General features: G+C 37.2%; 1 protein-coding gene across 1 annotated transcript; it reads right to left on the minus strand.

The window, feature by feature from the left end:
- Window positions 1-1,175: 1,175 nt before the first annotated feature.
- LMOD3 (leiomodin 3) lies at window positions 1,176-7,252 on the minus strand. The gene is made up of 2 exons (XM_003762362.1): window positions 6,959-7,252; window positions 1,176-2,597 (listed from the first exon to the last, which is right to left on the minus strand). Exons 1-2 carry the CDS (start codon window positions 7,250-7,252, stop codon window positions 1,176-1,178), a joined length of 1,716 nt encoding a protein of 571 aa, XP_003762410.1.
- Window positions 7,253-20,998: the final 13,746 nt, after the last annotated feature.

Genomic DNA, 20,998 nt, shown 5'->3' on the forward strand with positions numbered 1-20,998 from the left:
GAAAGAGGAGCCCACCATCTCCTTAGGTAGCCCATTCCTCTTTAGGGCCTCTTTAACTCTTAGAGATATTTTCCTGACACTGAGCCCAAATTTTTTTCTTTGAGTCTTCTAGGTTATTGCTCTTGGTTCTGCTCTTTGGGCTCAAATGAAGCAAGGTCTAATCCCTTCTGTACAATTCTTTATAATCCTTCAAATACTAGAAAAGAGCTATCATGTTATCCCTAGTGGGAGGGAAGGAAAGGTCTAACATTTGTATAGTTCCTGCTCTATGTATTAAGCATGTTACAAATATTATTTTATTTGACCTCCACAACAACTCTGGGAAGTAGACATTATTTTACCTCCATTTTACAGCAGAGGAAACTGAGGGTAAGAGTTCTGCCCAAGTTCATCAGAGCTTGGATCAGGAGATTGAAGAGTAGAGCCCAGCTCCTCTAGCTCCAGTAAGAGTTTTAGTTCCACTTTCCAGGATTCCTTCCCATATATTTTTTAAGCACTTTGGGCATATTCATTTAACATTTGAGCTAGTAACACACTACTTACAGACCATTTCTCTTCAACTAGATCCATAACAATTTCCACTTACTAAATCTTTCCCCCTCTGAGGCAATGGGGGTTAGATGACTTGCCCAGAGAAACACAGCCAGGAAGTGTTAAGTGTGAGGTCCGATTTGAATTCAGGTCCTCCTGACTTCGGGGCTGGTAATCTATCCACTACACCAACTAGCTGCCCCTTACTAAATATTGATAATCAAACTTTGCTTCTATAGATATAAAGAGGTATTTTTGCATAGTAGAGGAAAACTTCATTTAATTTTTATATTTATATTATTTCAAATTTATATTTATTTCAATTTTTGTTTTTCCCTAATTGCGTGTAAAAACAATTTAACATTCATTTTTTTAAATATTTTGATCTCAGATCCCATTTCTGACACCTGTGATTCTGGTCAAGTCTTCCTAGCCTTCAGTTTGCTCATCTGAAGGGGCTGGGCTATATGGCCCCAGAATTCTAAATCTATGTTCCTTTGACCTAAAAGATTGAAAAGATGAACGTAATTGAAAATGAAAACTTCTCGCTCATTCAAATGATCCTTTCCCCCATTTAAGCTGAATGAGAAGTTTTTTTCTCCACTCAAAACCCAATATAGTAAGTAGAAATCCATTTCTGACCCTCAGATCATACTCACAGGTTTGAGATAGGCCACGTTACTATGTCGGATGTCATTCAGAAGCTGGTCTCGCGGCGTGATCTCCACCAGAGGTGGAGGTCTAATCCTAGGCACAGGCTTGAGGGTTTTGATGACATCCTTGAGGTTGGTTTTTTCAGCCGGCTCTTGGGCTTCAGGCGGCATTCGAGATTTACGCTGGATTCTCTTCAGTTTGACCACTTTGAAGGAGTCTGGGTCAGTTCTGTATGGTTTGGGTGGACCTGGCTTCTTGCTGATTTCATTTCTCCGATTAAGGCCAAACGGAGGCATTTGGGAACCGGGCATTTGAGGAGCCTGCAATAACTCATGCATTCTGGGATCTGGCATTGGACCTCCTAGCATCTCCCACATCCCAGGAGGCAACCCCAGGCCATTCTCTAACATGGCTATTAACTTCTTCTGCTCTTGAAGTTGCTGTTGCTTTTGTTCCTCTTGCCTTTTCTGTCTTTGTTTATCTTGATTTCTGGTTAGCAAGTTGGTGACCACCATCCTAGGACCAGGAAGCTCAAAATGGTAGCCCATCTTAAGGAGAGTGCTGTTGGCCTTCAGGAGCCTCGATATCTCCATTTCTGCGTGGTGGCCCAGCATGTGCCTTTGGTTATGGAAGCGGAGCTCCGTTAATGTTTCGTTAAACTGGAGACACCTCATGATGGCCACAATGCCTTTGCCCGTAATAAAATTGGACTCGATATTGAGAGTAGTGATGCTTCTATTTTCCCGTAGCATGTTGGCCAAGGCGAAGGCGACGCTCTCATCCGCACCCACGTTGGCTAAACTAAATGTTTTGATGTGCTTATTTTTCTTCATGGCATTAACAAAGTCCAATAGCATCTCTTTGGGGATGTTTTCAATGTTATTCAGATTGAGTTCTTTCATTTCCGGATCATTTTTGCGCACTCGCCTCAAACTTTCATCAAGATTCGTCTGGTTTCCCGAAGGTCTGGCGCTCACTTTCATAAAACTGGTATCCAGAGCCAATTTCTTGGGATCCAATTTTGAGATTTTGTTTTCGCTTTTTTCTAGGGATATGGGGCTCTCTTTTGCCTCTGCGAAGAGTTTTGTCAGTAACTTTAAACTGTTTTTATTTTCTTCTCTCTGTTTTTCTCTGGCGTTCTTTTCCTCCTCCTCTTTCATTTTTCTGTCCTCCTCTTCTCCCGCATCCTCTGCATCTTCATTTTCATCATCTTCATCACCGCTTTCATCCTCCTCCTCCTCACCTTCATCTTCCTCTTCACTTCCATCATCATCTTTTTTTTCTTGAATCTTTTTGGTGTTATTTGACTTGGGTTCCTTCTTCTCATTTTCTTTACTGAGTTTTGTCATTAAAGCCCCGGGCGCATGTGTATTGTCCTTGTCTGTTTCTTCATGAACATCTGCGGTGTTTTCCTGTAAGAGAAATGATTAAACACTAAAATATAATTTCTTGTATAATACAAGAAATTTATTCTATCTCAATGCCTAGCACAATGTCTGTCACGCAATAGGAACATAATAAACATTTGTTAATTTAATGACTTTATTCTTCCTAGGTTCTTTCAAAAATAACATTGCATTCACTCTAAATCACCAAAACAATTGGAGTCTTCTGTTTTAAAAACAGAATTATAAATCTGCATAGTAGCAAAATGGAAGTCTTTCCGTAGGTGTTCCTGTATTTAAAAACATGTCTGTAGGGCAGCAAGGTGGTACAGTGGATAGAGCACCAGCCCTGGAGTCAGGAGAATCTGAGTTCAAATCTGATCTCAGACACTTAACACTTCCTAGCTGGAAGTGTGACCCTGAGCAAAGTCACTTAACTGGGATTGCCTCAACAAAAACAAAAACAAAAACAAAAACAAACAAAATAAAATGTCGGTTCTTCATAATAATCATATAAAAATGTACTCTTAAAATGACTTGCAAATGTTAAAGTGCTATATTCTCTTAAGTGTCAGTTATTATTCTCATTTTTTTCCAACGGAATTCAGATAGAAATAAATAGAAATAGAAATAAATAAAAACAAATTGCTATCTTGCCTTTTCTCTTTTATGTTTTGTGGTCTGTCCAGATAGCTCAAAGCAGAATTGAATTAGCCCAAAGAAAATGCAAAATATGCAAAATTAGAGAAGCTACCCCAAATGTTCATATGAACTATTTGTGTCTGACCTGTGGCAGAGCATTCTGAGTTTGTATTATCCGATCACCCAAAGTCAGACACAGTAACTTGATTCTAACATAGTGATGTCATTTTGGTCTTCGAAGACAAAGACCACCATCTGTCTAGATGGATAAAATATTATGTTATTCATAGATTTAAACCCAGAAGTAACTTTTAGAGATCCTCATTTTAAGGCTGAGGAAATTCCAACCATATGAAAAGTCTCATGAGTAATATGAGAGGTAGGGCTTGAGCCCCAATATTTTATTTTATTTTTTGTGAATGGATATTTTTTATGCATGGATATTTTTTCACCATTAACCCTTGCAAAACGTTGTCTTCCAAATTTTCTCCCCTTTCCCTCCACCCATTCCCCACATGGCAAGTAATCCAATATATGTTAAACATGTTAAAAATATATGTTAAATCCAAGAAATGTATACATATTTATACAATTATCTTTATATAATTTATACAATTATCTTTCTGCCCAAGAAAAATCAGATCAAAAAGGGGGAAAAATGAGAAAGAAAATTAAATGCAAGCAAACAACAACAAAAAGAGTGAAAATGCTATGTTGTGATCCACACTTGGAACTGATATGAATCATCTCATTGCTGAAGAGTCTGTCAAAATTGATCATTGTATAATCTTGTTGTTTCTGTGTACAATAATCTCCTGTGAACCCCAATACTTTAAAAATCAATATTCTTTCTATTGTGCTGCAGTCTTCCACCAAAGCTAAAACTATGATTCTTCAGAAACATCTTAATTTCTATCTCTACATTTAAATTAAATTTTTAGACACTACACTGTTGTTTTTTAAATAGTATAACATATGTGTCAATTTCTGAATGCAATCAATTCCTGGCCATCCAGATTTATGAAAATCGACTTGATTCTTCCTTGCTGACTATCTCCAGTTCAATTCCTCAATGAAGGTTCAATGGAAGGAGTTAGGGAGAGGCAGATCAAAGCCATAAAAGAAATAGAAATAGCACCAGATAATAATAGTATTTGTAAATAATTGATTAGGATGAGAGAGGACCGGTTTCCTTCTTTATAGCAGTGTAATATATCATAAAGAGCAAAAGTTTGAGTTCAAACATAGGTTTGAACCTTGACTTTGCTACCTACAGCTTATATTATCTTGAGCAAGATATATAATAGCCCTGGGTTTCAGGTTCCACAGTGAAGGGGTTAAACTAAAGGTCCTCCCGGATTTTCCAGATCTAAAACCTTTGAAATATTAAACATGACGTTAATAGGGTTGATATTTTTGAACAATGAACTAAGAATCCCTTTCCTGTGCAATATATCAAATATTCACAATTTTTAAATAAAAGATAATCCATGATCCTGACCTCATCTAGGTGAGAGTTTGAAATGACATTTGGTCACATTTTATTGGCTCCAGCAGGGGGTGCTGTTAGTCAAGTTGTTTAAATTGTGATGAGAAACTTTTATTTATTTTTTTAAATCCAGAAGAGCATTTGTGAGGGTTTGGGGACAAAATTGGCCGCTAGCTCCTGGACCACGAATGGTCAAAGTGTATACAAAGTCCTGTTACAGCATGTAATGCGACCTGGGGCCATGTTTGTCTTGGAAAAGTCACGCTGTGGAACTCATTGAATATAAAGTGTGTACTCCACTCACTAGGAAACCATTTACAATCATCTTGAGTTACAAGCGGCCTGATCACAGGGTCACAAGGTGTATCTGTGTCTGCTAGTGAAAGTCTAAGTTACTTTAGCTGAGGATCTTTTCATTAATTCAGTCAATCAATATGTCACCTAGGAAACAAATCTTTGGACTCAGCAAGTAAATTAATTCGCATTCAATTTATCGAATAAAATCATTTTATTGGCACTTGTTATATAGTATGGTAGGAAAAGCATTAGTTCCTGAGTCAGAAGGCCTGGACTCAAAACATCTCTGACAGCTTTGGATCTTGACAACTTCTGCCTCAGTTTCCTCAACTATAAAATGTTGATGGTGGAGAAGGGAGATAATTAATAGCCTTTGCCTCTTGGGGTTGTGATGATAAGCAAATGAGATAATATTTATACAAAGTGCTTAGCGCACAGTCTGAGACGTAGTGAGTGCTATTTGCTAATAAATGCTAGTTATTATTATTTTTACCCTTTTATCTTTACACTGATGAGCCATATACCAGTTCGATTCTTAATTTTTAAAAAGGTGAATTTAAGTTTATAAAGGATACTTCTAAGGACAAGAACTTGACAGAGAGAATTAGTATCAATTTCTTCTTGGTGTTGATAACTAGCTAGGTGGTTCAGTGTGTTGAACTTGGAGTCAGGAAGACTCATATTCCCGAGTTCAAATCCAACCTCAGAGGTTGTGTGACCCTTGGCTTCCAAGTCACTTCACCCTGTTTGTCTCAGTTTCCTCATCTGTAAAATGGGCTAGAGAAGGAAATGGCAAACTCCTCCAGTATCTTTGCCAAGAAAACCCCAAATGGGATTATAACGGGTTGGACATGACTAAAACAACTCAATAACAATAATAGTCACATCACCCAATGATGTCCTTTATAGGATAAGCCACAATAGGTACTAGATGAGTTGTAAGAATTCATTTCATTGTCTTCTTTTTTTCTTTTAGTTAAAACTTTAATAAATAAGTCAAAAACATATAACATTGGTTTATTTGCAAGAGTTTGTGTTTTAACGTGTTAAGTGTTGGTGTGTATTTTACAAATTATCTTTGTAAGATTCTTTAAATATTTGTTGGGATTGTCTTATTTCCTTGCAGGACAGAATAATGGATAAAGTGTTAAACTTGGGTCAGGAAAACCTGGATTTATTTCTTACCTTTTACATATACTAGCTCTATGAGTATGGGCAAGTCATTCCACCTCTCTGCCAACAGAATGGGAACAATAATACCTACAGTGTCATGGTATTGTAAGTACCTAATTAGTACATTTATATATAGCACTTCCTATGTGCCAGACACTATGTTAAGTACTTTAAAATCATTATCCCATTTTTTCCTCACAATAACCTTGAGAGGTTTGTGCTTTTATTATCTCTATCCCTACAGATGAGGAAACTGAGGCAAACAAGATTTAGTTGCTCAAAGTCACTTAGCTAATAAGTGTCTGAAGTAAAATTTGAAGCCAGCTCTTCCTTGACTCCAGACCCAGCACTCTATCCACTATTTCACAGAGTTGTTGAGTTTCAAATAAGATAATGTATATAAAGCACTTTGCAGATTTTGAAGTTCTATGTAAATATCAATTATCAGCTTTGTATGATGTATCTATCTATCTGTTGAGTATCTATATACTCATTCAGTTTCTACAGTGTAATTTTATACTGTAAACTTAATATCAAGTTTTAAAGTTTTAAAGAAAAGAAAAACTCAAAAGAAATCTTCATCCTTTTTTGTAAATTAGACTTAAATTTATTATATATATATATATATGTATATATATATATATATATAGTGGAGCTCAGGCTCAGGGTGGAATCCATTGTTATACATTCATCTATAATGTGTCCTAAAGAAACAAGAAATTATTGGCAACACAAATTCTGTGCTCAAAACATCTAAGAAGATGCACTTGGAGCTTTTGCTTATTACCTTAGATGATTCAAAGGTGATGGGGACTCTCTCATCCTCCAGCATGCGCCTGGATGCCTTCTGCCAATACATATAATCGACAAGAGATCGATGATCAAAGTTGCCAGTGGGGGGCTTCTCCGTCTGATCTTTCTGAATCATTCCCACCGGGAGTCGGGGGTCCGGAGCCATGACTTCCATCTCTGACTGAAGTTCTCGGAGTTCCTCGGGGGACAGGTTAGCCAGGATTTCATCTTCATCAATATCCTCCCCGAGAGATTCATCTTGATCAGAATTTTTGCTGTGTTCAGACATCTTTCTAGATGATGGAAAGGAAAATGAGAAATTGACAGATGAAGCTGATGCCTTTAGAAGGTTCTCAGGCAATATGATGGTCTCCTTCCACACCAACTTTTAAGTATTTCTTTCTTCCCCCGCTCCCCCCTCCCCCAGAACACTAGTCAAAGAGAGCATGAGAGTTCGTCCAATTCTGGACTCATGCTAGTTCTATATTAAGCAGGGCTTGGCTGGAAAGAGGGGATTTATGGGACTATTACTCTCCTCTCTTTTCAACGACTAGAGTCAGCTGTGCAAACCCTTCTGACATTTTAGTACAGCTGCTTATGCACACCATTGAGTAATACAGTGGAGAGGAACAAAACTGAGTTTATATCTTTACCTTTTGAAGATCCAAAAGACATAGACATACCCCCCTCCCTTCCTCCAATTCCCCTCCCCACACTTGCACAGTTACCAACTAACTCATCTTTCAAGGGTGACTGAGAGTAGATTCATTTTTAATTTAAAGTCAGTGTTGAAACAAACTTACATTTTGTTTCCCCTTCTCTTCCAGGAGCTATCCAAACCACAAAATGAATTTTGGAGCAGAGGAAAAAAGCCCGAAGATGATTTTTTCCCCTTTAATCTTGAAGTCTTTAAATCAGCTCAAAATATAATTCAGGAGGGCAACAGCAACCCAGATGCAACCCTCTCCTATTGGAGTAGGAGCTCTGTTCTATAATTTACTAGCTGAGTAAGCTGAGACCTTACAACGTGCTTATTGACATCTACACCCCATAATCAGTAACACACTGGGTAACTGCAGAGTCAGAGTCAATCCTTGAATGAGGATTGTCAAAATGGAATGGCCAATTGGTCTTTGGCAACTGGATCTTGGACTCTATTCTCCTTGTTGCCTAGTTATTTCCTGGTAGCATTAATTCCATCCTTCCATCCCCGAGCATCAAGTTGTTACTTAATGGTGAGGGAAAGGAAATAAAGTCTCTGAGTACCAGACTATACCAACAGAATGCCTTATGCCTTGGGATGAAAATGGTCAGTTCATTTTGTCTAAATCTCATTGGCTTCATTTAGACTGATGCAGAGCAATTGGTCAGTCAACACATATTTATTAAGGAGTTAAAATGAATTAGACACTGCCTTAGGCTCTGGGGATACAACAGCAGAAATAAAAGTGTTCTTGCCCTCAAAGAAATGATGTTCTATCCATTGAGACAGCATGTGTGTATTAAGTCTATGCAAATTATACACAAAGTACTATTTGTAGAGGGAGACGTGAGTAGGTGGGAGAATCAGAAAAGCAGTTGGGCTGACATTTTATAGAAAGTAAGGATTACTTTTCCTTGTCCATTCAAACTTCAAACATGGTTCATGAATAAAACATGCCATCTTGTGCTCATCTTTGCTCCATCTTGTGTCTGAATCAGGAGACTAGGTTCCTTGGGATCCTAGACATTCAGCATGGACAGAGATATAACTAGGAATTTGGAGACAAAGGAAAAATGTCTCAAACGTGCTAGGGACAAGTGATATGAAATGAAGTGAAGGTTGAAGGAGGGGATGGGCAAGATAGAAACCCTCAGAATTTAGCACAAGAGGACAAGGCTTGAATAGGGCAGGCAAAAAATCTTCCCCCAAGCCAACCATTTGGTAGCTCTCTATTTTAATTATCCTTATTAACTAGGGGCTAAGTTCTATTTGTTAAAATAGAACCCTCTAAATTCATCAACCTTGAAAAAAGTCCTAGTTTTCCAATCCTAGCTTTGGATGAATATCAGTAAGTCTCATAGAAAAAGCATTTGATGTTACTCGTGTTTAGTAGTGAGTTCTGCTACTGTGATTTTCTAGGTCAATGAACATTCAAAAGCAGAGCATTCTTACTGTTCTGAAAAGGGAACAGATCTGGATTATTCACTCTGGAAAGTGTGGTTCTCTAAGTCAATAAATTTGGTGTTGAATTCTTGCTGCTTAGGTTTGAATTTTGGACTCTGAACAAAAGTCTCTCGTTCATTAATCCGTGAAAGGCAGAATAATGTAGTGGATAAGGCATTGAACCTTGGAGTCAGGAAAGTTCATCTTAGATACTTCCTCACCTTGTCTCTGAATGTCTGTTTCTTTGTAAAAAGAAGGATGAAATACCTCATTCCTTGAGTCAGTAGACTCAAATGGGATAATGAAGGTAATATTCTTTATAAAGGTTAAATTTTTTTTTAAATCAGAGGTAGTATAAGAGACAGAGAGCTGGCTTCAGATTCAGAAAATCTGCCTCTGATACATATTGACTATGACATCCTGGGAAAGTCACCTAATCTCTTAATGTTCTCAATCATCTCTTCAAGACTAAGTTGCAGAACAAAATCCAACTGGCGTTGATAGAGAGAATTTCCTCATCTGAATGTTCCCTATATCAATAATATACACCAATCCAAGTCCTATCTTGAACTTTAAACACAAGATAGACATGTGACATAGTACATATAAAAGGCTGGACATTAAGTCAGAAATACTTGAGTCAAATCCTGCTTCAGACACATAGTAGCTGTGTGATCATGGACAAATCACTTGATGTCTTAGTACCTCAGTGAATGGGATAAACTGAGTAAAGATGTCTCATGGAATGGGGCCTTGAACTATGCCCTAATTGTGACTTGAGACTTTACAATAATAAGTGAGCTATAGCTAAAAAATTGCAGGTGTTTGCTTGTCTTGGATAAACATTTCTCCTCCTGTTTTCCCCCACATCTTAATAAGATATAAGAACTTCTTTTAAAGACAATGATGGCTTTGGGAATTTGAGTAACAGAATTCTCTCATCCAAGAATATCTGCTTATATAGCAGTTCTCTAGGAAAATTTGAATTAAGATTTGTTATTTACTAATATCCTTTTGTTTTTGCGATAGATTTATGTATTTAGAGTGTAAGACAATGGGAGAAAAGATCAGGAGGTGGAGGAGGTTTCTATATAATCTTGCATTTTGCAGTTTGTGATTTGCACTTCACTTTGTCTGTTGGGAGTAGCCCTTTCTCGTAAAATAGTAATAAATTCTTTTTTGTGTGTGTGTGCTTTTTTTATCTTGAGAGTTTTTTATTTTAATTTGGGTAAGGGTCACTGTCCCACACATCAGTTTCCTCATTTGTAAAATGAGGATCATAATTGAAGGACCCAGCATGATCATTTCTAATGGTGAAAATTCTCAATGATTTCTGATCCATGCAGTAAGGTGATTGGAGAAAAGGTTACGTGAAAGATTTTCCTGAGGTGTTTACTCTATTCTTAGGAGCCCCTGTTCAGAGTTGTTATATGCTGAGTTTGTTTGTTTGTTTGTTTTTTGGCAGGAAGTTGGGGGAGAGGTGGAAGACAAATATCCTTGAGTTATTTGACTCCACTCTTCCATGGGAATCTTAAAACTACATACACCATGGAACTGGCAGTTCTGTTAGATTGTATGAGCGCAAATGAATCTTCTATAACAGGTACAGCATGACCCTAGTCTGGACATAATTTGTCATATTTAATCACAAGGTGTTGAAAGAGGAATGGTGTGTTTGGGGGAGGTGAAAATTTAAGAACCTTAGTGACAAATAAGGTTAATTAAGAGATGTTGATGAGAGAGAAGATAGGAGGGAAAAGGGAAGCAAAGAAGGAAGGAAGGAAGGAAGGAAGGAAGGAAGGAAGGAAGGAAGGAAGGAAGGAAGGGAGGGAGGGAGGGAGGGAGGGAGAGAGGAAGGGAAGAAAGAGGAAAGGAAGGAAGGAAAGAAACAAAGAGGAAAGGAACAAAGGAGGAAAGAAAGGAAGTAAAGGAAGAAGGAAAGGAGAGAAAGAATAAAAAGAAGATAATGGAAAGGAGAAATGGAGGAAGGAAGATAGGAAGTAAAGAAGAAAGGAAAGAAGGAGAGGTAAGGAGAAAGAAGAAAGGAAGGAGCAAAGGAGGGAAGGGAAAAGGATTGAAGGGATACTAGAGGAAGGCAAAAAAGAGATAGAGAAAGAAAAGAGGGAAACAAGGAGGATGAGAAAGAGGAAGAAAAGGAAAAAAAACTATCAATTTTCCTATAAAACCAATTTCCTAGATTCATTGTAAGCACATCTGCTTTGAGTTCTACCAGCAGAAATAAGCAATGCTCGGAAGTCTAAGGTAAAAGTAAAGTCCTGTTTGTCATACATTTGTTCAGAAATGCCATTTCTCGTATGCACACTAAATCCATGTCTAGTGGAAAAGAGTTTATTGCGGCCAAGATGCCTTCACCTCAAAGCCCTGTAGTTCATCCTAACAACCCCTTAGCTGCTGATGTCATCTCTTTCCAACTCCTAATGAGAGAGAGAGTATATTTTGGTAGGGGTAGAGGAAGGAAAGAGTACATCTAAAGTCCCCAAATCCTTAAGGGAAAATGTATGATAGAAGATTAGCATATTTGCCAACTTGCAAGACACGACAGGAGTTCCAACTTACCTCATCAATCATGCAACACAAGGATTGAGCTACCTTAAACAGAGAAATCAGGCCAAGAAGCTGTGAAATAAACTTTAGGCTGATACAAAGTTCTGCCCTAGTCATGAACTTCTCTTCTTTCTGATAGGGTGGAAACCAATCTTAGGGTCTATATAGTACTATGGATGTTGTATGATGTGATATGATTTTAATGTGCTATAGATGTGTATAGTTTTCTAGTGTACTGAAGAGCAAAAAAAAAAAAAAAAGATACAAGATGGAATCTAAAATAATGGTTGTCATTCTAATATTCTGCCAAACTCCACTTTGTACAAAATTGAAAATATAAGTAGGTTTTAAAAGGATTTGGACAATTTCCTGAATAACTGGATTACAAGGAAAAGTTAGAGGCACTTGAAAATCAACTTATTGATTTTCTATACCTACATGTCTCTTGGTGTCACCATCAATCAATCACAGACAATCAATGGTATCACACATGGATCCTTGGTTAGAACCTGCAAGGGACTGTTTATGGTTTCACTAAATTTAGCCATAATCTCTAAAACATTTCCAATTCTCACCAATTTCCCTATTTCCTCAATGGTATCCATAGACACTTCATAAAACAAAATCAATCCAGTTATCAAATTCAATCAGTTCCGTGGGATGCTACGGAGACAGAAAACATTCCTTTTAAGGTGGTAATGAGCAAGAAAATGTTCCATCCTCCTCCTTACCCTCCCTCCCCCCATTCTCGCCTCCAATAGAAAGCAACTGAGCAACTTTTTGGAGGGGTCTTTGTAAAGAGAATCAAAGAAATCCCTATTTGCATATAAATATGAGTGCTGTCATATGGAAAATGATCTGAATTGGGATTTAGTAGCTTTCAGATTCAAATTCTGTTCTGATGAACTCCATTCCATTTATGCTTAACCCAATATGCTGCTGATGATAAAGCTGAGTCCATGATTCAACACTGGCTGCTTCTTTAAACTAACTTGCCTCAGAATAAATGAGTAAAGGAAATTGGGAAATCTATACCAGCTGCCTCCATTGTAGTCTTTATCTGGATTCTGACGATGATTACTTTGTCTGGCTTAATTATTCTAGTTTAGCATACAGATGATTTCTCTGTGCTTCCTCTTGGGATCATCTTACATGTGCAAGTCTTAAATTGGGCATGTGAAAAGCAAATCAGAATTTAGATGCTTTATCCAGAGAAAAGGACTAGCTGTAGCTAAGTCTGAAGTGTATAGGCACCATGTTAACAAAAACAACAATAATCTAAGGAATGGCCACAAGTTGGGTATAAAGTGAGAAAAAAATCTGGGTTAAATACGTACTCTGCCACAGACTAACTTTGTGACTCTGAACAAGTCATGTAATGTCTTAATGTTCTGAACAAATCTTTTTTTTCATACTTATAACTTTTTATTGACAGAACCCATGCCTGGGTAATTTTTTACAACATTATCCCTTGCACTCACTTCTTTTCCGATTTTTCCCCTCCCTCTCTCCACTCCCTCCCCCAGATGGCAAGCAGTCCTATACATGTTAAATATGTCACAATATATCCTAGGTACAATATATGTGTGCAGAACCTAACAGTTCTCTTGTTGCACAAGGAGAATTGGATTCAGAAGGTAAAAATAACCCGGGGAGAAAAACAAAAATGCAAACAGTTTACATTCATTTCCCAGTGTTCTTTCTTTGGGTGTAGCTGCTTCTGTCCATCATTGATCAATTGAAACTGAGTTAGATCTTCTCTTTGTCGAAGAAATCCACTTCCATCAGAATGCATCCTCATACAGTATTGTTGTTGAAGTATATAATGATCTCCTGGTTCTGCTCATTTTACTCAGCATCAGTTCATGTAAGTCTTTCCAAGCTTCTCTGTATTCATCCTGCTGGTCATTTCTTACAGAACAATAATATTCCATAACATCCATATACCACAATTTCTCCAATTGATGGGCATCCATTCAGTTTCCAATTTCTAGCCACTAGAAAAAGGGCTGCCACAAACATTTTTGCATATACAGGTCCCTTTCCCTTCTTTAGTATCTCTTTGGGATATAAGCCCACTCTGAACAAATCTTTAAGTTGCAGAGCAGGGAACCTCCAGCATTGTTTAAGGGGCTGTCTCCTAAGTGGGAGTTTCCTACAGTAACGAAATAAGCAAAATGATAGTAATTCACATTTATTGCTGTTCTTCCTTCATTTTTCAAGAAGATCAATGACATTACAAGATATCTTGACTTACAAATGAGTTGGATTTAAGTGAAGCAAAGCTGCACAACGTCATCTTCACTCTCCTCCAGTTGTCAAAGTCCAATGACAAGAGAAAAAAATGTAGATAACCAGCATTGATCCTGGAAGCATTGGGTGACCTTGACCTTTCTAAATTAAAATCCTTCCCAGATCTCAGTTTTTCTGATGCAACACTCATTCACATTTATGAAATATTGATATCACACACACTGAACCACATAAATATACATATATATGCTCACAGGTATACATACACTGAAACACACACAAATACTCATGCACACATACACATACAGGTTATTATAGAAGAGGAGATGGTTTTAGGAGGAGGCTAAGAAACTTGTACAAATTGTTCTCTCCAAGGTTATCAACAATCTCCTATCTGCTGAATCCAAAGATCTTTTCTCAGCCCTCATCCCTCTTGTTTTTTTTTGGTAGCTTTTGGTATTAACCATTCCCTTTTTCTACATATTCTTTTCTTCCTGAGTTTTCCTGACTCTATGCTCTTTCTAATTGTCTAATCACTTCTTCTGTTTTCTATAGTAACAATAATAATAGCTAGAATTTATATTGTGCTTTCTATGTGGCAAACACTGTCTTAAGAACTGTTTACAATTATTATCTCATTTTATCCTCATAACCTGAGAAGAAGGTGCTATTATCATCCCCATTTTATAGATAAAGAAACTGAGGCAAATAGAAGTTAACTGATTTTCCCAAGGAGTAAAGGTTCAAGTCTGGATTTGAACTCAGATCTTCCTGACTCCAGGCCCAACATTATGTCCTCTGTATCAATAGCCTGAATTACCATTTGTTTTCCATGTGAGGGTGTATTCCAAAGCTCTCTTCTGGGTTCTCATCTCTTTTCTTTCTACTGTACTTTTTCTTTCAGCCCCCTCGTCACTTCCCATGGGTTCATTTATTATCTCTAAACACATGACTCTTATATATAAAAATATAAATGCTCATTTAATTTTGCACCATCTGCATCAGCCTGATCTTCTGTTTGCAATGGAATGTGAAAATGGGGAGGAAGGGAACAATGTAGGTATGAAGCTTCTGCTATTCTGCTAAGCACTTTACAAACATATCATCCAAACTCAACAAATCCAAAATAAAAATCACAGTTTTCTCCTTTTCCTAACTTTCCTATTTCTCCTGAGGGCAGTATCATCCTTCCAGGTAAATCTGCAACTTTGACAAATTCTTTCTTCTCCTTCACCTCCCATATCCAATTACTTGTCTTGTTCTGTTTTATTTTTTACCTCCACAAAATATCTCATATCTATTACTTTTTCTCTCCTCACAAAACCTTTATCATTTATCCCACACTGCAGTAGTCTCTTAACTGATCTCTCTGTCTCCATGCAGTTAATAAACATTTTTAAGCATCTACTATGTGCCAGCTTAGAAGCAGCTAGGCAGTCCAACAAATAGATCACTGGGCCTGGAGTCAGAAAGATTTGAGTTCAAATATAGCCTCAAATAGTCCATGATCTTTTCCAAGAATACCTATGATATCACTCATTGATTTGGTATGGTCCACAATCGGACATGACTGCATGACTAAACACAACAATATGCTAACCACTGTACTTAGCATTGGGATATAAAAAGAAATAGAAAACAATTCTTGTCCCCAATGAGTTCACAATCTAATGGTTCCCTCATCTTTCATAACAGCTGCCAAAGTGATATTTTCAAAGGGCCCAGGTGCTGAGCTAGCACATATGGTTAGCCAGAATCTGGAATAGCAATTTTGAATATACCTCATTGAATCCTTGGTTATACTTTTTAAAAATCGTCATGTAGAAATATGTTTTGTTTGACTATTTATATGATACAAGTGTTTGGCATTTTCTTTGAGAAAAGCACACCAGTAAGAGAATTTTAAAAAGGGAAAAAAAGGTACATATATTCCTAATGTGTGAGTGTGTATTCATATAAGAACGGTACCTTTCAATGCAAAGACATTGAGTTTGTAGTCAGAAGGCCTGAATTTGTTTCTAGTTCTTATATTTAGTGACTTTCTGAGATTCAAGGATACAATCAGATCTTTCAGTTATTCTTCATTGACCCTTCTAACTGAAAAATGCACATATTTTTGCACTCAAGAATGTCACTCCCAAAGCTGACTGACAATAAATAAATAAATAAAATAAAATTCGGGGCAGCTAGATGACACAATGAATAGAACCACCAGTCCTGATGTCAAGAGGATCTGAATTCGAATCCAGCCTCAGATACTTGACACTTCCTAGCTGTGTGATCCTAGGCAAATCACTTGACCCCTTGCCTCTCGAATAAATAAATAAATAAAACAAAAGTTGACTGCCACAATCATGATAGTAGAATGTAAACTCCTTGAGGGCAAAGACTTTTTAATGTTAAATCTTGTCCTCCCTAGCACTTCACACTATATCTAACAAATAGATGATTGATAAATGTTTATCAAATTGAATTTGTGAAAAAAGTTCTTTTAGTTCTCTTAGATAAGAGACCCCAGAACCAGAAAAGTATTTTTTTCATATAGATAGATCAATAAGTTAACAAGCATTTATTAAGCACTTTTTATGTATCAAACATGTGCTAAGCATTAGGAATACAACTAAACAAAAATAATCCCTGCTCTGAAGGAGCTCACAGTATAGTGACATACACATACATACAAACTATAAATATAGTGTAAATTGAAAATCCTCTCAGAGGAAAGGCGTATGAAATTGATTTTCAAAGCTTTCTTCAATCCAAAGCAGAATTGTTAGTTATAGTCTCTCACCAACTCTGCTTGGGTACTTAGTACTTATCTGATCTGACCTTTTCTTTACAGAGGAGAAAATTGAAAAGTGGCTTTCCTAAGACCATGCATAAGAACAGACTCTGAACTGTTATAAGTGTTTCCTCATCTGTAAAATAAGGGTATTGAACAAGATAAGTACTAAGATCCTTTTCACCTCTAAATTTATGATGGCTGTGATCCGGTAATAAGCACTTGATGTGGCCATCCTATATATAAAATGGTCTTTATAAGATGGTCAGAAAAAATCCTTTTCAATTAAATAAATCCCCTTCCTTTTTCCTCTCCCTATGTGACCTTAGATAAATGATTAAAACTCTGTAGGCTTTAGTCTCTCTATCTTTAAAATGAAATGTTAAACTAAATGACCACTGAAGTCCTTTCCAGCCTTGTAGAATAAAATCAATCTTTTTTTATTTTATTTTAGGAGTATTCCTATATTTAAATCAATGTATTATCCTGTCTGATTTCAGGCAGATTCCATAAAGATTACTAAATCATAAGTTTATAAATTTATAAATGAAATTATAAAATTGTAATTTTATAATTTTTAAGAGTAAGTATTTGGTTCTGACCGGTTTCCAGTTTAGCTTTAGGTTTAGTTGGACTCCTTAAAAGTAAACAGACCTGCTTTGGACAAAAAATTTATAGTCAAATCTAGATATCATCAGAAAAGGAAGAGGCAATTATGTCAATAGAATGTTTCCTTCCAAGACAAGTAAGATTTCAGAGCTGACGTCACAAAAAATGCTCATTAGCCAATTATGGGCATTAAAGTTCAGGCACATAAATGAGACAGTTCATAAATGCAATTTCACACCTGTCCTAATTTCATGCTTCATCTTGATATGGAGGGAATTCTAAGGTGTTTTTTGGGAGATGTGAGGAGGTGCAAGGGGTTGTTTGTGGTCCACAAAGACTTAAAATATAAGCCCCTGTCAAAGAGATTGTCTATCTTTATTTTTTATTTCATTATTTATTTATTTTTTTGCTGAGGCAATTGGGGGGTTAAGTGACTTGCCCAGGGTCACACAGCTAGAAAGTAGTAAGGTTTTCCTGACTTCAGGGCTGGTGCTCTATCCACTGTGCCACCTACCTGCCCCATCTTTATTTTTTAAATAGTATTTTATTTTTCAAAATACATGCAAATATTCACCTTTGCAAAACCTTGTGCTCCTTCTTTTCTCTCCTCTCCCCTCACCAAGACAGCAAGCGTAGATTGGCTTTCTTTCAAGGGCCAACCTTGCTAAATTCAGAGAGATGGAAACCTAGAAAGCTGGCCAGCAACTGGTGAACCCCCCATGGGACCATGCCCCAGAGATGGAGTTGTAATCTGTGTTTGCAGAGGAAGTCCCTGAAAATGATGAAGTCAGCAGTTTTGGAAATGTTGACATAAGCAATGTATGGGGGGAGGGAGGTTAGAAGGACACAATCCAAATGTAAAGTACTTTTATTATTATATTATATCATTATATTATTATATTGTTAGGAGTTAGCCTCTAGCAATCAGATAAAACTTTAACTAAGTAATTACCTTTCATTTGCTGCATTTGTGGTCTCAAGTAGTGAAATCCTTTGGCTAAGAAAAGATATAGAGAAAATATAAATTAGGGCATGGTTAAAGTGAAGACCATGATTTCTTCCTGTTGTGTTTGTATATTCTAAGAGACATGGAGTTCCACAGTCTTGGAGGAAATAAAGTTGAAGATCACTCAAAGGGCCACAGAGAGACTCGTGGTCCTCATGGCACAAGGAAGTCCTGAGAGAAATGATTATTAAATGACCAATTGTTAATAGTGGAGGACACGGGATTTATCCCTTTCTGAAACCTTATTCTTTACTAGGCTAGGCCAGCAACTGAAAGACTTTGCTGATACTGAGATTGGGTTAATTTTCTCCTGTTTTATTCAGACCCCAACCAGGTAACAAAGCCCAATTGTTCTCCTCACATTTGGGTTGAGGAAACTTCTTGGATTAGATTGCCCAAGGCTGGGTGAATTTTGGAAGTAAAGGATATGACCAAGATCTGTCCCCCCAGACCCTCATTAGGATAGTTCCAGCTCTCATAATATTCTCTCTCATTACATGTTAACCAATCCAAGTCCATTACCACCCTCAGGAATGCCCACTTTTTCAAGGGCACATAAGCATTGAATGGGTTCTATGAGGAAACTTTGATATTTAAGAATGTCACCAACCTCTTTTATTAATAAAATGATTAATTACCTAGAAATTATGTCTCTCAAACTTTTTATATGTCACCTTACAAAAGAGAAACTATTTAAAATGGGAGTTCTTAACCTGGAGTCTCAATAGATTTTAGGGGATCTATGAAATTGATGAGAAAAACCCACCTTTTCGTAATATAATAGGTTTCCTTTGTAATACTGGGTATTATATTTTATGCATTCAAACACATTATTCTGAGAAGGCTTTCCCAGACTGCCAAAAGGGAAAGAGGAATAAGCAATGAGAACATTTATTGGTCAGTGACTGAGGCTAGAATTGATCTCCCGTTTTCCTGGCACTCTATCCACTGTGCAAACTAGTTTCTCATAAAATGGGTTCATACAATAGATTGAGAATGTGTGGATTGATGGATGCCATGGAAATTTATGGCTGACAATGAGGGCCATGTCATTATGTATAATAATTATATACAAATAAGAAGGAGAGAAGAACCAATAGATTAACTATGTATGTCACTACTATTCTTGAGAAGTAAAGAGCACAAAGAATATCTTCAGCATAGGGTGGAATCCATGGGGATAATCCCTTAGGAAGATGTGGATGAGAGCAGCACAGAGTGGACAAATAGAGCTTAGATTACAGACTGTGTCTTGGGAGAGACTGCTCACATCACTGCATCACAGACCTATTGGATGGAGAATTGGTGATTTCCTAGCTGTTCTAAATATTTTCAATTTTCAAAGACTGTCAATTTAAAGACAATTTGGACTTATTTTTATGTGGCCACAAAAGGCAGAATTAGGATCAATGATTGGAATGAGACAGACATTGAGGCTATAGAGTAGATAAAGTACTGAACTTGAAATCAGGAAGACCTGTATTCAAATCCCCCTCTCCCCCACTTATCAACTGCATGGTCCTGGCAAGTTAGTTAATTTTTCTTGGCCTTAGTTCCTTATCTGCAAAATGAAGGCATTAGACTAGATTGCCTTTTTTGGTCCCTGCTTGCCCAAAATCTAAGATCCTGATATATAAGAAAACATTTCTTAATTAGTTATCCCCAAGTGGAATGGGGTTGCTTCTAGAGATGATTCGTTCCTCATCACTCAAGGTTTCTAATCAAAGGATGAACATTTGCCAAATATGTTGTAGAGGGGATTTGTTCCGATATTGATTAGAACAGATGGCAGTGAAGAGAGAGACCTTCTAAATCTGAAGTTTGGGGACTCTGGCTAATGCAAAAGGACAAAACTACACTTTTGTAGATATAGATGTATTAATTATTCTTTCACCTGTAGCAATCAGAAGGAAATTATTTTGTATGATAATATTTTTTGTTTGGGGGTTATTTTGGATTAAAGGACTGGTTATTTTCACTCTGAAGATGCCTTAAACTTTCTACACTTAAAAGTTTGTGGGTTATGATGCAAAGAACGCCTTTCTGGGTCTCATTTTACCTCATTAAAATTCAGCTCTCCCACAGATGGAAAAAAAGGACAGTTAATAGCACACCTCAGTGGTACAAAACAGTGAAAGGCACAAGGAAAGAACACTTTAGTCGATTGAAATACCAGGAGACATTGAGATCTTCTAATAGTGTTACTCAAGATGCAGTTTGGCTTAGACCTTGGAGAAAAGGCAAGAGGAAAAAGAGAACCTGGCAGAGAGGCAAGATATGGGTGTGATGTGAATCTGAACCATATCGACATCTTTGCCATGCTTCTGTCTGTCTCTGTCTCTCTCCATCCTTTTTGTTCTTTGTGTCTCTCTTTTCTCTCTCTCTCTCTCTCTCTCTCTCTCTCTCTCTCTCTCTCTCTCTCTCTCTCTCTTCTCTGTATGTGTCTCTGTCTCTCTCCCTCTCTGTCTCTCTTTTTCTCTCTCTCTCTCTCTTTCTCTCCTCTCTCTTTGTCTGTCTCTCTCTGTCTCTCTGTCTCTTTCTCTCTGACTCTCTTCCTCCTCTATCTTTTCTACTCCCTTTCTTTCCCTCTCCCATTTTCTGCACTTTTTTACTTTTTTCCTAGTGATCCTTGAAGCTTTCCCTTAGAAAGTGCTTAAATGCAACAGGGAGCAAG

Source organism: Sarcophilus harrisii, chromosome 1 (genome assembly GCF_902635505.1).
Source record: "Sarcophilus harrisii chromosome 1, mSarHar1.11, whole genome shotgun sequence".
NCBI lineage: Eukaryota > Metazoa > Chordata > Mammalia > Dasyuromorphia > Dasyuridae > Sarcophilus > Sarcophilus harrisii.